This window comes from Diachasmimorpha longicaudata, chromosome 8 (genome assembly GCF_034640455.1).
Source record: "Diachasmimorpha longicaudata isolate KC_UGA_2023 chromosome 8, iyDiaLong2, whole genome shotgun sequence".
Classification (NCBI taxonomy): Eukaryota; Metazoa; Arthropoda; class Insecta; order Hymenoptera; family Braconidae; genus Diachasmimorpha; species Diachasmimorpha longicaudata.
This window is the reverse complement of record NC_087232.1, coordinates 2,995,213-3,015,873: the sequence shown is the minus strand read 5'-3', so window position 1 is coordinate 3,015,873 and position 20,661 is coordinate 2,995,213. Positions and strand designations below refer to the sequence as shown.

Sequence of the window (20,661 nt, the reverse complement as noted above, 5' to 3'; positions counted from 1 at the left end):
ATGAAGAATTCGGTGGTGAAATGGCGCAGATTAAAGACGAAACCAGGACTCTAAAGGACTATTATTTACTTGAATATATCTCTCATTTTTTTCAGAAGGGATTCTCTGAAGGCTTTCTTTCCTTTTCGTACACCCCTTACTAGTCTTTCAACCATTTATCAGTTTGAGGAATGATAAACAAGTTTGTGAGCAAGATTGTGAGACCCGAAACTGAAATTCCGCAAACATTTTGTTTTTCAAAATTCTGGTGAAATCTTCAAGAGATATTTCAATACTCATTGGTTTCTGGAGTTATCTTCTCACATTACCACAACACAGCAGAATTCGTAAAAGTGAATTCTATAAATGTAGGATTCCAAATTCTCTCAGTGATGCAAATATTATCGCATTGATCAATTAAAATCGAGCATCAGGCGCTATTGTCAGTTCAATTTATAATTTTTTTATCATCGAAGCGTACCCAGATACAGTTCCTTGGCATTTTAAAAATTGTACTTCAAACGATCGAAGTGATATTGGAGTATTAAATGGTATTAAAAAATTCTGGGCAGAGTTGGAAGGGGGGGAGGGGGTACAGGGGTTGGGGATTCAGTACTACGAGTCATCAAAATTGACCCGATGATTATTTTATGATTTTTTAAAGTAGTCTGTGAACATGGATATGTATATGATGAGGCGAAAAATGAGGACTGATTGGTGAAACTGTACGAACATATAAAATCTCTTCAGAACTATTAATTATGTGAAGTGGCAGAAGGAGTCGAGTCAATTGAATTATTTTAGCGATCTTCATAGTCCAAAATTATATCAAAAATTTTTCTGATTATTTCGATCATATCTCTAGAAGTTATGGGTCTATAATTGAACGTGATAACAAAATTTATCCATAGAATTAAATTTCTCAAAAAAATGTCTCGTGACACTTTATTCTAGACCACTTTTCTCTTAGATATTCTCGAAATAATCGTTGTAAAATCACTGGCCCACTCGAGGTACTTTACCACTTCACTTAGGGATCATGTGAGGAAGTGAAATAAGAAGATGAATAAGAATTTACCTCACCCTGGCTAATGTTTTGGCACCTACAACCCCAAAATCATCATCTTCTCCCTTCACTTCACCCCAAGATCGTGAATTTCTTGGTTTTCATTCTCGAAGCTCAAATTTCAAGTTAAAAAAATCACGAATTATCCGGATGAATTCGTGAATTAAATATTGGTCAAAAATTCGCAGCATTTTTGAAGTTTTAGGATATCCAAGGACTTTGGTTCGTTACATAAATTTCTACTTTTACAGTCGAACATCAGAGCTGTCATTTAAGCCCCGGTCGACTCTACATTTCCGTAAATTTACAATAATTTCATTATTTAACCTCTGCAGGTTTAAATTTGTAGCTCGATATCGAGCCATTGATAAATTAATCATACGATTCTTCAATATTCACCGGGTATTCGATTCCATTTATGAAGATGTCAATAAACTCGTGGAATTTACCAAATCGTTGAATAATCGATATTTCCCGCTAGCCAATTAAATTTCCAATTGATGAATTGAATATTTAATAATATGGCACCATAAATTTTCACAACACCAATTTATGATTATTTTAACATTTAATAATTTAAGAATGTTATTAACAAATTGATTCCGTAAAATACTTGGATATCCTCAAACTCATTATTTCTCCTCATAAATTCCTCAGTATAATACTCGAAAAAAGTGTTAACCACTTTGCAATACGTATATCAATATCCATTAGTCGAAAAAACACTTTCGGAAGATTTTTCATCACGCGAAAGGCCCAAACAAACTGAACGAATGTCGTTGTTATTTTTCCTTCAATAATTTTTAAAATTTAAATTTTTACAATCGCTTTATCGATTAACCCATCTTTTGACGGCCTCTGCCCATTCAGCTTCGGCGTCAGTCTCCTTCTCCCCTTCGGCTTCCTCTCGCTCCGATCGCTCTTGCTCCTGTTCACTCGATGGCGTTGCTGATGGGGTCTGAGAGACATTTGAGTTTCTCGCTCGTAATTCGGCTAGGAAATCACTGTCCTGTTGATATCGCCGTTGTAGCTCCTCTCGCCATGAATTTCCACCCCCACTCGAGTCGTCACCATCCTCACCAGCCTCGAAGTCTGAAAAACAACGATTTTTCATTAATTTATTAGTTTTAATAACAGAGAACAAAAATAGCTCGTGATTTTTTTAAAGTGTCGATTGGTTCCTCTAACGTTTAGTTCTACAGTGCTAGATTACCAAAGATTGATAATTAGATCTAATTCTGGAGTGAAAAACTTGTGCTCAGATATGTAAATAAGTTTTTGGAGGTGATAAGGGAATGTTTCAGAGGATTTTTTATGTGATTGAATGAGATGATTTTTTGAAATGTCGGTTCCTTAAAAAGGATGTACTAATATCTGTTGGATGGTATATGCTCTATAGTAATATCTAACTATTCTTTACGTCATGGTACAACAAATTATGATTGTTCTTTTGTTGCGTGGAAAAAATTTAACAGAAAAATCCGACCCATTACCTGAGGGATTCTATTAAATTTTTATTGAAAAAACATGACAGTTATTTTCAAGTTTTAGTAGACCTTAGCTTTAAAACTTGACTTCACTTGATCATAAACCAATAAACAGTTCAATAGAAATCCAATAAAAATTGTTAACGAATTCGCATATTAGGCGTTTCTACTGAATTTTTTCGTGCGTGATGATGTCCTGAAATATTTTATTAAAGCAATTGTGGGACCCACATATATTGGATAGTCCTAGGTATAAATTCTTCATTTGCATTGATCAATTATGAATGCCAACCACAACAAGTATTACGAAAATCCTCTCATCCTATCTAATTCACTCACATATTAATAACAACTATATTATTCACCTGGTGTCGGTTCAGAGGGAATTACGAAAAACTTACCAAGAGGTTTTCGGATGATACGTCGGCCACTGCTGTGGGATTGCTCCTCCTGGTCTGAGTCTGCAAGTCACCAGGATACATTCACAGAAGGGGGTGCATCACATACATTCCGACACAACACGTCTATAGTGTTATTTACTTCAGTTTTTCTTTTTAATCTTGTATGTAACTGTCTTCAACGGTTGAATTTTATCAGAGTGATCATAGGAACGTGAAAAAATATGAACCGAAGGAGATATTGAGTTTTCGCTGTCAAAAAAATTCCTTGGAGTGTTGTTAGGATTTTAAGTCTGTATTTATCGAATTTAGTGAATTTCGTAATTGTAAACGTGATTTTTCTTTGCTGATTTTTTGATGACTTTTCTACGCAAACAGAAATACTCGATTTTTTAAATTTCTATTGAGGTTCCCTAAGAGGGGGAAACACACGAATCTCTTGAAAAATGTTATCCGTCCAGCAATAGAAAGTAAAATAAAATTGCGTTAAGAGCTTTAAGCTTTAGCTAGGAATATTTTTCTTCAATGAATGATGGAAAATTAATGCACGTCTCGTTGAAGTCAAATAACAATCAAGAAAAAAAAAGAAATTAAGGTAGAAGGTCAATTGAATTGTCAATTCGTGTAAAATTTGTATGAATAATGATTTTTTCTTGAGTTGATTGTTCTGTAATTGACAATTAATCAGTTAGTATCACAACACATAAATTAATGATAATGCACCAATGGAAATGATAGGTGGAGTAATTTTTAATTAACTGATTTAACTAAAAATGGGATGAAGTCGTGGTGTGATAGTGTCGGTGTTCTCTAATTAACGATTTATCTGATGATGAATTCTCTCATTTCTAGGTTCTAAGTTATTATGACTAGTCTAATTGGATGAGGTTTGGGTATGGGGAGAATACACATGACAGGTGAGTGTAGAAATGAATTCAGTCATGAGAAAAATGAAGTTCATTTTTGTTTTTCTAGTTGACATTTTTTCGATAATTATCTTAAATTTTGATTAATTTGAGATTGTTCTCATGCTTTCATCGATAGTGAATTGTATCAAGTGAAATATCGAAATGTGCATTCATGCCTGGATATAATGGGAAATATTGGATTGAATCATCCAGAAGATGAAGAAGATTTGAAAAATAGTACATTTAGGATTTTTTCGCCAATTTTTCATAATTTAAAAAATCCAAGATGTATTTTTTCGTTAAATCATGTGTGGAAGTATATCTTTTGTCAGTGATGTTACGTTCAACACGTGGTGAACGCAGATTTTTTTTGTGAGTGGGCTAAGAGGTAGTTTATGGCACTAGGCCTGTAAACTGTCATTCTCACCTCACTTCGCTCAGCTCACAATTTTTGGGGCCAATTTCATAAAATATTGTATGTGATAGGGGAATAAAAGAATTATCAGATTCATGTGGTTAGAAGACTAGTTGAATGCACCTGCGTTAGATAATACTTTTTATCTTTTAATGAGATAACACACGATTTTAATACAGGATGAACGTAGTAGCAGTGACAAAAAATATGTTTTTTCCTTCAGTGTATTAAATTCCCTCAAAAGTCTTATGGAAATGACGAAGGACGCTGATGATAAATACAGAATAATGAGCAGAAAATGCCTCATGCTCCACTGACAATGAATAATTATTATAAAAACATTTGAAATTTGTGACATATAATTCGAGGTAAAGAATAAAGTAAATGAATTTATGACAGATGTTCTTCGATATTCAGAGCAATGGATAGAAAAAACATTCAATAAAATTCTCTCACCTGTCTAGTATGTGTAATCGGTTGGTGATTTGGATATCTTAAAAGTTCAAATTGTAATGATAATATTCATAAATTGCTATAAACAGTCCATAGAGGAGAGAATTAAGAATGGCTCATGCTGGCAACGAATTAAATTTTTCGTCTTCATTATTGTCATCATCGTCATGAATAAATAGGTAGGATTGAATGATTGAAGACATTTTCAAGGATCAGGTTAGGGAGATAGAGGTGTAAATTTATCATTTATGTTGCCTACACGGCCATTTGGGTTATAATTAGGAATTATTTTGTCTAGAATCAAAAGACAATATACGAAACTAGCGAACTGCTCCTAAAAATCTACCCTAATATATTTTTTAACGAAATACTTGGCGATTTTAAAAAATATTTTATGAGGTATTTTATGCATTCTGATTGTCTCTGACCTCTGAAAGAATTTTTCCTGCGTTTAAAACCCAATAATACTGAAATCTATTGAAAAAACGGAATTGAAAAAAAATCCGTCGATATTTTGTTGATTATCTCGAAACGAAGTGACGAGCGGGAAAAATGTGAGAGAAAGTTGTCTGCGGAAAAGTAAATTCCCTGCAAAAAAGGTACTTTCAGATTTTTCTTTAGCATGCCCCATTACCGAAATAATTAATAAATTATCGAAATAAAATTAAAATGAATACGAGACTATTTGGTGAATAACTCGCAAAATTATGAGAGTTGTCGAACATTTCTCCGATATCGTCTTTGCGCGGAATTAAATTCTCTACAATAAATATTCTTGTAGCATCCATCGCCGAAACTCTTATCTTTCGAGATGTTTCGAAAAAATAAAATTATATAAATTAAACAAACGAGAAAACTAATTTTAAGGTCTTTCAGACATAACGAATGCACAAAATAGATAATTTTAAACTTCAAATTACCTGAATTAAGCTCTCTCACGAGTGTTGACATGGCATTTGTGACACTGTCAGCAGCAACAAGTAGATCATTTCTCAAGGATCTTCCCAAGCTATTGTTGGCACTGCTTGATCCACTCCCGGGTAGGCTGTTTGTCCTGAACGCAGACCTGACATCGAAAATCTCTATTTTCTTTGCGCGAAGAAGCACCAAATAACGAAAAAATAAATAAATCAAGACAACGAAAGATTTTCAAAAAAAAAAAATCATCACGACATTAATCTGAATTGAATTATTTATTGCAGTAAGCATGTCAACAATCTGTCGTACGTCTTCATTCACTTGATTTTCTTTACTCTTGTATTTTTTTTTCGCGAATCGAAGGGGCTTCGCATTACAGTAACTACGTGCTAGGTTTTCATTTACACATGTTTTTTATAATCTCCTGGTTATTTAGGTGAACTGTGAGGGCATTCTGGCTTCTACGGTTTACAATCGTGGTGGAATGAAAATTGTGCCACATTTTTTTTTTTTCATGGGTATAGTTTGGAATTACAGCCTCCATTACATGCGACATTCAGGACAAATTGGCAGTTTTATTGTTATTATTATTTTTCACTATTCATTAATGAGTCGAGCAGTATTGGGGATTCTGAGAGTACTTGGTGCACGTCGAGCATTCCGAAATGAAATTAAGCAAAATAAAATTAATAAATGAAACTTGTATGAAATTGTCACTTTTTGTTCCGTTTGAAAAAGAGAGAACATAGAATATGCCCTAAAATCCAACTGTGATTAATGGAATCGACTTTTTTTACAGACAACACTTGTTTACACAATTTTTTGATTCACTTTATTTAATTTTGAAATTTTTGAGAATTAATGATATTTGGTTGGATTCAGCAGGTATTGATTACCCCTTTTTGCAATATCAGTTGTCTGTTCTTAGTTAATGGACTCGATTAATTTGTTCCGCAATATTCTTTTGCCTCTCATATCAATCAAAAGATACCTCAAAATGAGAAAATAAAAATGAAAAAACCAAAATTAATAACTTAATAATCAATTAAATATTTATTTAGTCACATTGGTTCAATCGATAATTGATAAAACAAGCAATTTACAATTAATAATGAATGGATCATAAGAAAAACAAACATTACAAAACAACAAAATAATAAGAAAACTCAGGAATTATCTTAATGGGAGAAATCTACAGAATTAGCAACATAACGCATACAAATTAACTCCAGGCATTCGATTCATATTGGGTTATAACTTATGAGAAAGGAAAGAAAAATAAAACTTTGCGTATGATTTAATGTTTGAGTTAAGCGCTCTCAGTTGAATGGCATGCCACCCTACCTGACATCGCCTCCAACGCACGAGAGACTATCGGGTATGGGATTCTGTAGTGTTCCAAGCATCGCGTTCCCCTGCATGCTGCTACCTAGCACTGGGCTTTGATAATTTTGGGACATTTGTTGTTGATTTTGTTGTTGCTGCTGCTGCTGTTGTTGTTGTTGCTGTTGAATAATTTGCGAGCCATGTTGTTGTTGAGGGGTTGACAGAGGACCACCTGGGGTGGGTGGTGCTGATCGACTGTTTGGTAGTCCACCCGGTGGAAGGGGAGGTGATTTTGTACTCCGAGGTGAACTGTTGGGGGTTGAGCGAGGTGATGCTTGACTCTGATGAAAAAAATTATACCGAATTCACAATTTTTTCAACTTGACATTGTTCAAGCTAAAGCTCTGCAATTTCTTCGACTAAAAAATCGAAGCGCCATTTCTTGAAATAAATTCTAAAAATATACGCAGAGGGAGTAAAAAAATTTTTTCCAGAGATTGCTATTGAACATTATTCCCTAGAATACATTTTATAAAAAAATTAAATTCTACAATAATTTCAATACAGCGATTGATGTGCAATATTGAAAATCAGAATTATTCACCTTCAAAGTCTTCATTAATCCCTCGAGTTGTGCCATCAGTTGTCTTCTAGAGTCCTGCAAAGTTGTTAGGTGTGTTTCAAGCTCATCTTTCCTCATCCTCAAAGCCCTCAGCTCTGACAGTAGCGCCGGGTCTTGAATTTCAGCAGCTTCCATTTCCTGTTGCCTCCTAATACCCAGAAAAAAATGGGGAAAAAATCCAGAAAAAAAATTAATAAACATTTCGCAACCCCCGAACGCTCCTCAATGATTTTCATGAATAGAAAACTCTGAAATACCCCAAAACTCTACGATTTACCTCCACGAATCTATAAAAATTCATCAGCGAAAATAACAATAATAAGCTCGAATCAACATAAATATAAAGTATTCATGCATGATCGGGATGGTTTGATAGGATCATGGTGATAGGTCTGATGTTTAAGGGAATTTTTAAACGACACAGGTATACCTTAACCTTGCAATCTCCCTCATGATTTCCTTGTTTTTAGCCTCGAGCTGAGAAATAAGTTCACGCTGTGCTCGTGATGCGTCCAGTGAAGCCAAGTTTGCGTCTGACGGTACTCTCCCCTGCTGTTTCGTGTCAATAAGTCCATGGAATGAACAGAAGTAAAATTAATTAGTCACAATTCCATTAGGTGTTGGTTTGTAAACTGTTGGGGTATGCGGAACTCACCGATTGGTCAGCCTGAGACATTCTCGAGGATGCACGCGGCTAGGAACATTCATTAATTTTTTTTAATTTGACATAGATCATTGAAGACTCCTTCTATTCACGTGCAAACTAACCGGAGAGTTGTGACTAAAAGTTGGCTAGTACACTGAGAACAGGAGAGCTTCTAAATTTGCATCTTTACTTGGATCAACCAATTTATGATTTGAAAGTTATCAAGTGCGCAATATCTCTCGCTCAGAAAGATAATCTAACGTTTAGGAATTTTAGATGTGTTTGAAAGATCATGATAATTAATTCATAAGACAAGCTTTTCAATTAATTCACGTCGTTCTGAACGAGAATTTTTTTCGAAAAATTTCTCGTTCTGAACGAGAATTTTTTTCGAAAAATTTCTGGGAGAAACAACCACAAATATTGAGACTACCACTTATATTAAGTTACGTGCAATTATACTAAATGGATTCAGAAATAGCTGAACGTGGATTTCTATCGGAAATTAGGGATATCCCAGGGCTTTAGTGAATGTTTCTTCGAAAAACTTCATTTCAATTGTGCTTTAACGTTTTAGTCTAGGGACCTTCTACAATTATTTAATTATTCAAACTTTATCCGCTATTTTTTCTAAAAAGAATTAGATACTTTTTTCTTTCTCTCTCTGCATCCGCATGCGGTATAACAATTTTTTATTATTTCTATTCATATAAGAAATGAATTAATTCAGACAGGACTTTCTGCAGCTCATAAAATTTGCCTACAAAACCATCTCATGTGGCAATTTCTTATGAAATGAGCCCTCAACCATCTCAACCTTTCATGCGATAAAAAAATATAAAAAAAAATTGCTTTAGAAATTTTACCACTGTTCTTGCCTCTTGTGCCAGTCTCTGTGCATATCTGGCGATTAATTTATGTTCGTCATCGACTCTGGAGCTATCGAGACTCTTCAATGTTGAACGGCTATCCATTGAACCAGCGTCGAATGGCGCCATAAAACCAGGATCTGGGAAACCGTTGTGCGATGGCAGGGGTGATGGGGGTCTATGATACATAAAACCTTGATTAAACAATTTACTTTGAAAATGAGATATTGGAAAATCGATTCTCACACTATGTGGGATAGATCCAGGGTTTTCTCTGGCTGTTCAGGAAATCTTGGAAGACTATTTTTTCCCTTCTCTGGGACGCATCGGAAACTTTTGCGGAGGGAGTGACCAATTTGTTTAGATGGAGATTTCTAGAACAAATAGAATTGCAAATTAGTTGCGTAATCGCGGGGATTGTGATGAGTTTCTTAAAGCAACTGATTGTCTTGAATTATGTTTATCAGATAATTCATCGAGAAAACTACTCCGCCAACACGTTCACAATTTGAATTTAAAAGAAGTTATTTCACTCGACTTAGGCAAATTTGTATTTAAAAACATTGCAAAGGAATACGTTTCGAAGAGGTGGCAGGAAAAAATGTTGTAAGCTCATAATGTTTTCAAAGGGGAAGGGGCTGTTGGCATTCTCCGACCCTGAGATACTTATAAAACAATTGAAAGGAGTTAATGGCACTGTCAATGACTTACGAAACTACTGTACTCTCTAGTCTCGTGATCGTTATTGTGTCCACCGGATACTTTCCCACGCCAAAAGCAGTCCTGGCACAGTTGATATGAGTGACATTTTTGGCAACGATAACGAAAACCAGTGAAATTGTCCTTGTGACAGGCGTCACATACTATTGGATGAGTTACTGTAATTTACAAAAATTAAATGAGTAATTTACAGAAATTAAATGAGAATGAGTGAATGGAGCCTCAAATAGTCAATACATTTCCTCAATAATATTATCTATTTTTTGGCGTTTTTTGCTTTTGGGTGTTTTACTGGCATTCAGGGGGGCTACAAATGTGAAAAAAAAAATATCGAAAAATTTGTTCAATTTTTATGAACAAAAGAATCACATTAGATGTTTTAGAAATCAAGGGAGATAACTGAATGGATTGTACATAGAATATCCGATCTAAAGGCACATGAAGTATAGAATCTAATAGTGACCACTTGAAGATAACTCTGAATTGCAAATTTGTTGTCACAAAATTAAATATAGGAAAAAATTATATCTCAATTACCGGATTCAACAGCCGCCATTCTATGGTAAAGTGGCAGCCAAATGAGACAGTGAGGCCCGGGATCCGATAATAGCGTGTCGAGGAAATCGTTAACAGTAACTTTGGAATTCTGTAACGTCAAAGTTTCGATTAGAGTTTATTGTTCCAACAGAAAATTGGTAGAAATTGTTTGGGATAGTTTACCGGGGGGAATATCGTGGCAGATAGACCCTCGGAGTACGGGAAGGACGGCGTTTCATAGACAGCAGCCGTTAGGGATAAAACTTCTTTCAAATATTCTGAAAACCTCCAGTGGATCATGTGGCCATTGCTGTCCGATATTTGGGAATAAATATCTGGAAAAAAAGAAACAGTTCATGAGGGAGGAATGCAATCAGCAGTCATAAAGCAGATGACTACATGTGAATATTAAAAAACTTACATCGAAATTTATCCATCAACTTCCCAGCACAAATAGTTGCGAGAGCAACTTTAACTGAAAAAACTGTGATCTTGTTATTTTCCCTGTAACAAAAGACAAAATTTGTAGCTTAACTTTCGAATGGAAATTTCATTGACATTCTCAACTCTGTTTGTCCCTTGATTTCAGTTTCACGAAGTAGTAAAACTTAATTTCTCTGTTATTAGTATTGATTGACGAAAATTATTGAATTATCATCTCACCCGCTCGTATAAGCCGCGAGAAGCCAATTCATGAGCAATGCAGTTATAGAATCGACTTTACACTGTTGTGACACAGGTACCCTTTTATTAAGAGCGTGAAATAGGGAAGACAGTAAAGTTTCAAGTCGCGATACACCCAGTGTACTAGACGGCTCCAGTGTATTCAGACCATTTTCCCTGAATGCTTCAATCACATTCCATATATCAACGTTGTGCACTGCAATTAAATTAATAAAAATATACAAAACAATTGACAGTTAGTTCAAAGTTAATGGTTTTTGTCAGTGAAGTGATTGTTTTAATTAACTAGGATTATGGAGTTGGACTTACGGTGAACTTTTTTCTGTATAAATCTCAGTTTGCATGCAGTTCTGTACGATGCAAATCTGATGCTATCAAAATTCTGCTGACGCATCTCTTGGAGCAACTGGAGCCTACTAGCCTCACCACTGCTACTGCTGCCTGAACTGACAGCTCTGTCTTCTGCCATTTTTAATTACTGAAAATGAAGACATTATTATTATTTAATTATTTAATTTTAGTTAGTGTTTCGATGACAAAATTTGCAGGGTTTTCTGTCAATAGGAAACCCCACGAAAGTTTCAACTTCAATTATTATTTTGACTCCTCACGTACAAGATCGGTATTTCGCTCGTTTTCAAAATTGAGTATTTACGAAAATTTGGAAGATAATGTAATCGGAAAAACACAATTGAAAGATGAATAATTTTGCTTCAATTATATTGGCGACCTTTCGAACGATTTTGGCCAAAAACAAGACATTAGAATTAATTTGAATTAATCGGTTGAGAATTGTGACACGAGAATACTTGCTCGACATTTTATTCCTATGAAAAGTCTGACATTTTTTCTCAGATAATTCCCTACCGGAGATATTCACGATTTCTTGAACTCCTCTTCTCTCGCATAAAGAACTTCAACTCCTGCATCGCGAGTGGAGAGTTTTCTCCTTCGAGTATTGAGCTGAACTTCTCGATTCACTCAAAACTATCCGTGTTCGTAAAAGTGGAGTACCTTCCTAATTATAATCTCAGGCTCCAAGTAAAACTGGAGCTTCTCGTCTTCAATTTTCAGCTCAAAGATTTAATCTCTTGAGTTGTTCGGCATTAGGAGATAACGCAACGATTTACAGATGGAACTCGAAAATATTGTGATAAACAAATGAGGGGATTCGTTTAGAACATTGACAAATATTCTAAATTTAATATTTGTCAATATTAATAATAATATTATAATATTTGTCAATATTAAATATAGAATATTTGTCAATGTTCTAAACGATAGAACATCTTCAATTGTACGCGAATTATAAATGTCGTAAACATTTGTTGAGGGATCAGTTCAGATGAGTCAAGTCATATTTTAAAAAATTTTACATGACATTTTGAGACAATGGAGTGAGAGAAACAAGATGTCATGAGATATTACAATTGAAGGAATATATTTCCCTGAAAAGAAAGTGCATATTTCTCCCTCTGACGATATCCTAGAGGGAGACCCAACAAATTGAATATATTTTTAATGGCCAATACGTTATCCGACGCACTGCACGGTCTGGTAGCTTCGATAATAACCGTAATACATCTCTCCACTGTCAATCTCCATATCTGTACTTCCTCCCGACATTCACCGGTACACTCACTCGTACCCAATAAAATTCACGGGATAAATTATGTACCACGGTTGTTTCCCCTCGTACTCAACACTGAAATTACCGTAACACGTTTCATCGCGTGATAGCTCGGTGTACTGCACTGGTACTGTATCGCTTGTTTCGTGATACGAGGGCGTTGAGCTTAAACAGCGTGAAACAGACATTGATCTGTATTTTTTTTCTGCATAGGATGTGCTGAGTGATTTTTTGAGAGAACAAAATTTATTCAATTTATCTGTGGTGCGTAAAGTCAAACTGATTAAAAAGAAATTATTTTGAAACGTGTGCTTGGAAAAGTGCTTTTCGTGTATCAATTTTTGTGCGTAAAGTGCCACTTTTCATGACACTTTGAACTTGTAAATGAAATATTACTTTTTGTTTATCAGTTTTATTTTTAGTTTGCGAGTTTCACCTTTCGTTTACAAGGTGAGCTTGTAAACGCTTGAAAGGAACAGTCGCCAGGTTTCCGACAAATCACGGGTCTTCATTTTGGTGACTATGTGCGTAGCTGAAAACATTCATTTTGTCGTCTGAACGAAATTGCATCAGCTCGGTGGCAGCCATTATTGGCTCATCAATAAATCGCTGAGTACATTGAATCGTTTTTTAAAATATATTTATCTTACAGTATGACTTTCACACTCATCAATTTTAAAATAGTATAGTTTGCTACAAGTGCGATGCGGTGGTAACGAGTGTGAAGTTGGCGGTTCGAGGTGAAGCCGAGGGCTGCCAATGACACGAGTTAAAAGACCCTGTCGCACGTGTATCCGAACTATACTTTTTATTAGTCATGTTACGCTCAGCGAGTGGCGCACTGTGTCATTTTTCGTTTCCAAGTAAACAAAAAGGCACTTTTCAAGACGGGCTGAATGTAGCAACAGAGACAAAAAATTTATTACGAAATTTACGGTATTGATAGGAATTTTTATGTCTGGGTAAAATACATTCTAGTATTCTAGTATGTGGCACCTCGATTCAAGTGCCCGGCGTCAGGTAGGAATCGCCAAGCTTCAGCCTCGGGTCAACCGTGGGTTAGGCCCGGCTGACCAAGCTTTGGTAATCCTAGACTCCACCAGGTTTGGTATCTTAGTCACACCAGAGAAAGCCCAAGCTTGGATCCTTTCCTGATATCAAACCTGGGTACCAAGCTTGTGCCAAGCCTGGGAAAAGTCTGGTTCATTCAGCCTTGGTTCATAGCCTCTCGACCAGTCCTGGGCCCAGACTGACGAACTGGCTGACATTTATTTCTTTTTAACTAGGCGACATGCTGATTTTACTTACACGTGAAACCAAAGGGTGGCAATGTCCTATGGTATTATGCCTAATTGTTAACCCCATATTGTTACGCAAGTGTAAAGTAAGTTTTCGAATGTCACAGGGTATCTGGTTCATTTGTAATTTATCTGGATATGTTGAGTACTATAAACTGTTTGAATAAAACCTAGACATTTTTTAATATATGAGCCTGGAAGGGCGCTGGTTCGAAGGCCTGGACGAGCCTTAATAAGTTAGCTTGGGCCAGCCCTCGTCACCAGGCCTGGCCCCACGTTACATTCCAATGCTCATCCACTATTGATCCAGGCTTGGATGCCAAGCCTCCTCCAAGCTTACCTAGTCTTGGCAATAGCTTGGGTGAAGCCTGGGCCATTGATGATTTCCTACGACGAGCGAAGTGATTAAAATGGTCAAACGAAACACCAAAAAGCCCTTTGATTCGCCTCACTCTCCTGTTCAACATTTATAAAATTCCTTACCCTTTTTAATAAATTCTCCCACTTGGGGAACGGGAGATCGTGCGCCCCAGTTTTTCCGATAGACGAAAAAAGTTTATTAATTCTGTCACCCAAAAAGACGAGCAAAAAATGTGGAATAAATTTTCATCGATAACTCTGGAGGACTGCCAAGCTGCCAGTGGGACAAATTCTGGGGCGTGAGAAGCACAGATTTCGAAAACAATGCAGTGTAACTCACCCCAGTTGACAATGCCGCGACTCAACGAAACAATGAGCCCTAATAGAAAATGAAATTACAAAATGGAAAAAAAATTGAGGGACATTTTTTCTCCGTTGGTGCAATTCATTCATGTGGTAACAGATCGATTGAATAGGTAGAGGTGTACACGGTTCAATGAAAAGCCGATTGAAGCCCCCGAGTTGGCCTTCGAATTCACACGACTCGTACACCACCAGCTTTTTCATTCGCGTATTTTCTCCTTGTGCATTAAAGGATCAATTGGAATCTAGAAGTGGGTCAACGTACGAGTTTCCGCGTAATTCTATCACCTGTCGAGGCAGTTATTGCACCCAGACGAGGGAAAAATGAGGGAAATTACTTTTGAAAAGAATCAACGACTCATATCAGTGAGAGAAGTTATGAAAGTTTGATTCTGGGAATTATTTCGATTATTTCTCCCATCTCACGACGTGCACAACATTCACATGGATGCGTCAAGTACTTCCAGCGAACTTTACGCATGTTTGCACAAGGACCACTTTACCGCCCCTTTCCTTCTGAACCTAAATACCCACCAAGTCTAACTTCGATATCTGAAGTTGGGTTTCTACGCGGCGGGAGATATTCAAGAAAAATGACGTATCTTTTCCGTAATTCTGGAACGAAATACAGTTATCAGGAATTTTACGGATTTTTTTCTGAAAGTTCCGTAATTTTTGGGTGAATTGACTGTGAACAACTATAGGATATTGTCGCGTAAAATTTCTCAGCCGTGATCAGTGAGCGAACCGCGAGTTCCCTAATTTTTACGGAATATTTCTCGTCGTGTACGACACTTAAGAACGAAGGAAGAAAAATGCGGAGAGAGAGGGAATTTAATGGGGAATGAGAGGACTATAACGATTCTGAATAAATCATTCGATAATGGAATATTTATCATGGAAAACTCTGATGAAGTCATTGATTTTTCCAACATTATTATCGAACTATTATCTACATGGAAATTAATGGAGGTGAGAAATGATAGTTTTTTATTCTGACACGAAATTTCGTACCTGGGATGGAAAACATTAACCGCGTCGCTTATTGTAGTCGCAAAAAATAGAACGTGTTAGACGGAGGTACGAAAAAGTGGTCTTTGCGTACTATTTGACCACTCATTCACGAAGAGCAAAAAAAAGTCTATGAAAAATTACTGTGCTAATGACCCCCTAAGAGCTTGACCCTCTCTTCACGGAGGGAAAATTTTTTGAAAAATTACGGATCTGTTCCATAATCTGCCAGTCAAAAAAGTATTCAGTCAAAATTATGGAACAATTATGCCCTTTCATATTTTTTCTAGAACGTTTTGAACGTTTTCCTGAAATTTTACCGAAAAAGTGCGTCACTGTCCCGTAATTTTTACCGAATATTGTTTTGACTGGCAGATCACACAACAGCGACGTAATTTTTCAAGAATTCACCTCTCTTCAAGAATTATTCTCCCATTCAACCCTTTCAATAACACCCCCATAGCTCCATCTGGACCGCCCCGATGACTGAGACCAACTAAGACTTTCCGATTGTTTCACTCCATTGCACCCTCATTATACTTTTACCCACTTCCTCTGTTAAACGTTCATCACGATTTAAGCCTTAAATACACGAATGAGGGTTACAATCGCAAATTGAGCGAGACAATTAACACCCTCCTCCCTTTGATCCTCACGATCATTACTGCTCTCACTCGCCTTATCAAACAATCATAAGGGTCAAAGAAACGAGAGAGACTTTTTCATCAACCCGCCCGCCTCTCTCGGTTGACCCTCACCACCTTTTTTCCCTTCTCATAATTTCAACCGTCTCTTCCATTCATCATGATTTCACACGTGTGAACGCAAATGAGAACAATTGAAAAAATGTCTATAATTAAAAAAATGACTTCATCAACTCCTCCCCCTCTTCAGCCCACTCAGGACAAAACATATCCCTGCAATCAGTAATTTTCTGCCCCTGTTTTTGCCATGTAATAAAGATCCACGCGGTGTAAATATCGATTAGCCGGCGTCGGGTGCCTGTATGTTGATAACCCGCACTTGGTGGCACTGGCGGGATCGGGGAGTGGGGGAGGGGAGGAGGGGAATGGGATACGGCGTAAAAGAGAGTAGTGTGGAGTGCCTAGAGGTCATAGCGTGGCACCGCTCAGCCCATAAACATAGTCTGCTCCAGACCACCTCTCCCCCAGTCCCCCCCCTCCCACTTTACTCCCACCCACTCCTATTTTAATACGCAGACCTGCATTTCTTTGATCAAGATTATTCTCGAATAAAAAGCTCAAACGTTTTAGAAAATTTCGAGAGCAAGAGAATGGACAGAATGAAAGCGAAAACTGCGAATTGTAGGGGAGATGAAGCTCGAGTCGAGTAAAAAAGAAAATATGAAGGAGAAAGTGAGATAAAAGGATTCTATGCGACATGTGGTGGAGGTATGAAGCAGATTAGATTTTTTTTTTATTTGGGGAAAATGAGTGTAACGAAGGTAGAGGAATGCGCCGCGGTTGAATCAATACAATAAGTGGGCCAGGTGGGGGCGTGTAAGACGTCCAGCGGTGGGTGGAAGGGAAGGGGAGAGCCTAGTCTAGGTAGTGAATGAAGGGAACGGAGAACTGGACTGACAAAAGGCGCGGTCGATTTTGGATTTGGAATTTTCTTGGAATTATTCGAGTTGAAAATTAGTTTTGTTTTGGTGAATTTTTTTTTAGGTTCGTTAGGAGAGTTCATGGGGGGGGGGGTCATGTTGATGAGTATTTTTGATTGATTTTTTTAGTTGAGAATTTGGAATTTTCGTACAACAAAAGCGACAAGGAAATACATTGATATTTTAAATTTATTGATTCTTTACTAATCTATTATTGTTATTAGGAGAGCGGATGGATTTTTTCGATTAACAGTTGAATTCAGTCCTTGTGATTGTTTCATGCATTGGTCACGTTTCGCAGTAGAATAATTGATAATAATTTAAATTTTGAATTGACTAGTTGTTCAATAATAGATAATATGGAATTGTTAACCAGCAGACCAAACGCTCGTCAGCAATTCGAGTTAAATTATCCGTTGGTAAAATAGTCGAGAGTTTGAATATTCAATTGAAAGTTAATTTACGAATTAACAAATTGTTGAGTGCCACTAACTGATAGTAAAAAATTTAATTTTGTCTACAATTTATGATGTATTTGTCCTCGTTTACCTCTTACATTTTGTTGACCTTTTTAATGAATTTATCTTTCCTAATTAACCCCTCCTCCCACCTTTTCCTCGTACACTTAAATACAAAATTTCCTTTTTTTAAGAGCTCATCTTACCCCATATTCTCATTTTCATAATTAAAAAAATAGAACACGTTCTCACGTATGAAATGTGAAACCAAGATCAAATAGCTTTCATCATAACTTCTGACTCTAAGTAATCAAAATAGAAAAATGAATAGCGCGGTTTTTAAAAAAAGTGCGTGACGCATTGCGTTTTATTATTGTCTCCTCGAAGTTAACTAACTCTATTAGTTAATTTAGCAAATCGCTAATGAGTGCGAAACTCTCGTGCAATTGTTGATGCGAGTTAATTCGATTAGACCGGGTGAGATAGCTATCACAAGCGAGCCGTAGAGGCATAAAATAAATAAACGTTAGCCCTTTAATACCCTCACAGTGCTGATGATTGTGCCGCGATATTCCTGAGTTATTCTCCTCGTTTGTTTCATTATACCGCATAATTACTCTACGATGCATGAATTTCGCAATCGCAACGCGACTGTCAACGAGGAGGAACTAATAATAATTTTGCGTTCAACGAGGGGTTTTATTCGTTCAAACATTTGAAAAATATTTGTCAATGGTTTTTTACCTGCCGTCAACACTTCTGTCAAATTTCCCTTAGTCATATATTGCTCGGAAATTACGGAAAAGATACGTAATTTTTATGTAATGTTTTTCATCGTACGATGCTCTTGAAATTAGTAGTCTAATAATAATGTTTTTCTCCAGATGTTTTAGACCGATTATAACTTCAATAGTAAGTGGCCTAAGAAAAAATTGTGAAGGGGTGAGGAATGTGAAATTTTTTCTTAGCAACGGTAATTATCTGAGGAGATAATCAGGTAATTAAGTGAAATTTTCATTGAGTCATAACGTGTTGAGGGAAACTTGACTTTGATGTTCTCATCATTTCCGGTTTATTCAATGAAGGAAGATGTTATTGAAAAATATCAAAAATTATTTTTCGCACAGATTTTGAAGAGAATCGGTTTTTAAACTTTATCTAGAAAAACAGAAATTCGAACTGTTTGTCCCAAAATCTATCCTGGGGACATTTCCGAAATTACACAAGTGAAAACAACTGACTCATAATAGAACGCCCTGGGGAATTGAATACCCTGCAAACAAAGTCTCTTGATATTTGCTTTCAAAACTTGCATCCCTGGAGATATCCAAAATTATGAGACTGAAACAAATCTTCGTGACATTTCTTTTCAAATATCGTTCTACTCAAAATCATTTTAAAAATATTGAGCTAACAAAAATGCAGGACTGTTTCATTGCTCCTCCGATCAACAAATGAATTAATGAATTAAAAATGTCACGTCAAAGAAAACGCTAAGAGTAGCCATTCAACATTTCCCAAATAACGAAATCAGTTAAAAATCTTTCAGTACAAAAATAATAACTGAAGCCTGATCTTTCGTCAATTTTTAATTATCTCACCAACAACTCATTTCACAGCAGAATGATGGCAACTTCTCCGATGGAAAACTAAATTACAACTCGCCAGTTATGTTCCAAAATTACTTCTTGAAATTCCTTTCTCAACAGTCAATTCACTAATTTTAAAACTACGAAAAATGAGCTTTACAATTCCACAACGTTAATATACAATTTTATGAGGAAATGTTAATAATCGTTACCAGTAATCATTCGTCATCAACTATTACCTTCAAGGAATGTCGTTTGCCATTTCCCGTATTACGCCCACCCCCAAAATAAAATTGTTGAGACTCGGAAATTATTTCACCAAAACTTCCGCGTCTCAACAATTTATCTATCGCCAAGAAAAAAATAATCGAACTCGGAAACAATTAAACTTCGACATTCTCCCCATTCCCATTGACTCCCTCCCCCCCGCCCCTCTTCACTCGCCGTCACGAATAAAAACACCAGTAAAAGGCAAACTAGACTAACTGAATAAACACTTTGAAAACACAAGAATCCGGAAATAATTCTCTCGTTTTTTTTTCTCACTTCATTCCTCCTCTCGTCCGACATGATCCGCGAGCTGACATCACATGTGTTAATGAGTATTGATATAGGAAGATGATAATTAATTTTTTCTCCGCACGAGTCGCGTCAGCAGAATAATAAATAAAAAAATATCGAAAACCGATGGGAGTAACAGATTGAAAATAATGCACTAGAAAAATTATTTCGGATGATCGAATGAACGAAGTGTCGAGTGAAAGTTTTATTCGGAGTGTATTGACCTTTTCTGGACAAATTGTCGATATCCATTCGTTACGTCATCGATATTTTTTCGGATAAATTGGGAAGTTGAAATCTCAAGAGCTGTCAACTTTGTCCGGACAAACTAGCGGCTGATCCCCCTCCTGACTGTCTACAACTCCACCGCAAACCGGTTGTTTTTCTCAATGAAAATGCAGTCACGATTGTAAATAAATGATTAATTATTTTTACAGATGAATTTGTACCTTTCGTGCTGATCCGTAAATTGTTATAGTCACACTTGATAATGATTATTCACGATAAACAAGGCGACGGGAGCCTCAATGTGTCGCGCATCTTTGGCCCCGCGGCAGCCATCACTGGAGGGTTTCTGTTCCAACGGTTCGGTGTGTTCAACATTTTCAACTCCAGCCGTCGGTTTTTTACGCGCAGCCGTCGATGAATGGGGGAATGGCAGAATCGAAACGGTGCATTGAATTATTAGTCTTTGGTTACTGTTGCAAGTACGATAAACAGACGCGGGCGTTCTAATTTT

At 36.5% G+C, this 20,661-nt stretch overlaps 2 protein-coding genes across 20 annotated transcripts in view; one reads left to right on the top strand and one right to left on the bottom strand.

Moving 5' to 3' along the window:
- LOC135165182 (uncharacterized) overlaps positions 1-20,661 on the top strand; it is a 56,804-nt gene that overhangs the window by 3,137 nt on the left and 33,006 nt on the right. For 5 of the 8 annotated variants that reach the window (XR_010299442.1, XR_010299444.1, XR_010299440.1 and 2 more), the window contains exon 2: positions 3,783-3,847. The exons of 1 other annotated variant lie outside the window; for it this stretch is intronic. Coding sequence is in view for 1 of the 7 variants with exons in the window: in XM_064126234.1 (XP_063982304.1) it covers positions 3,826-3,847 (22 nt within the window). In the remaining 6 variants the exon portion in view is untranslated. Of the gene's footprint in view, positions 1-3,782; positions 3,848-4,432; positions 6,553-20,661 lie in introns of those variants that run through there. 2 more of the 8 variants (XR_010299443.1, XR_010299441.1) reach the window with 2 other exon arrangements.
- Positions 560-20,525, bottom strand: LOC135165177 (dystrobrevin beta). 12 transcript variants are annotated; one of them, XM_064126209.1, is made up of 17 exons: positions 20,372-20,525; positions 11,338-11,506; positions 11,008-11,224; positions 10,766-10,848; positions 10,528-10,679; positions 10,345-10,453; positions 9,799-9,965; positions 9,334-9,461; positions 9,085-9,265; positions 8,228-8,266; positions 8,003-8,124; positions 7,555-7,720; positions 6,969-7,291; positions 5,627-5,772; positions 4,710-4,746; positions 2,934-2,993; positions 1,997-2,137 (listed from the first exon to the last, which is right to left on the bottom strand). In XM_064126209.1, coding segments are annotated over exons 2-17 (2,091 nt in total). In that variant the 5' UTR covers positions 11,498-11,506; positions 20,372-20,525; the 3' UTR covers positions 1,997-2,136. The 12 variants fall into 12 exon arrangements, with proteins under 12 accessions (XP_063982268.1, XP_063982274.1, XP_063982272.1 ...); XM_064126198.1 differs by lacking the exon at positions 4,710-4,746 and having other exon boundaries at positions 560-2,137; XM_064126204.1 differs by lacking the exon at positions 4,710-4,746 and having other exon boundaries at positions 560-2,137; positions 5,627-5,760.

Excerpts from the sequence above, each read along its gene's own strand:
- LOC135165177 (XM_064126198.1), bottom strand. The coding sequence starts at position 11,497 with ATGGCAGAAGACAGAGCTGTCAGTTCAGGCAGCAGTAGCAGTGGTGAG. Across the intron at positions 9,966-10,344 it reads AATGGCGGCTGTTGAATCCG|TAACTCATCCAATAGTATGT; the intron begins GTAATTGAGATA and ends TGTAAATTACAG. Across the intron at positions 8,267-9,084 it reads CACAAGAGGCAAGAACAGTG|CCGCGTGCATCCTCGAGAAT; the intron begins GTAAAATTTCTA and ends GAATGTTCCTAG.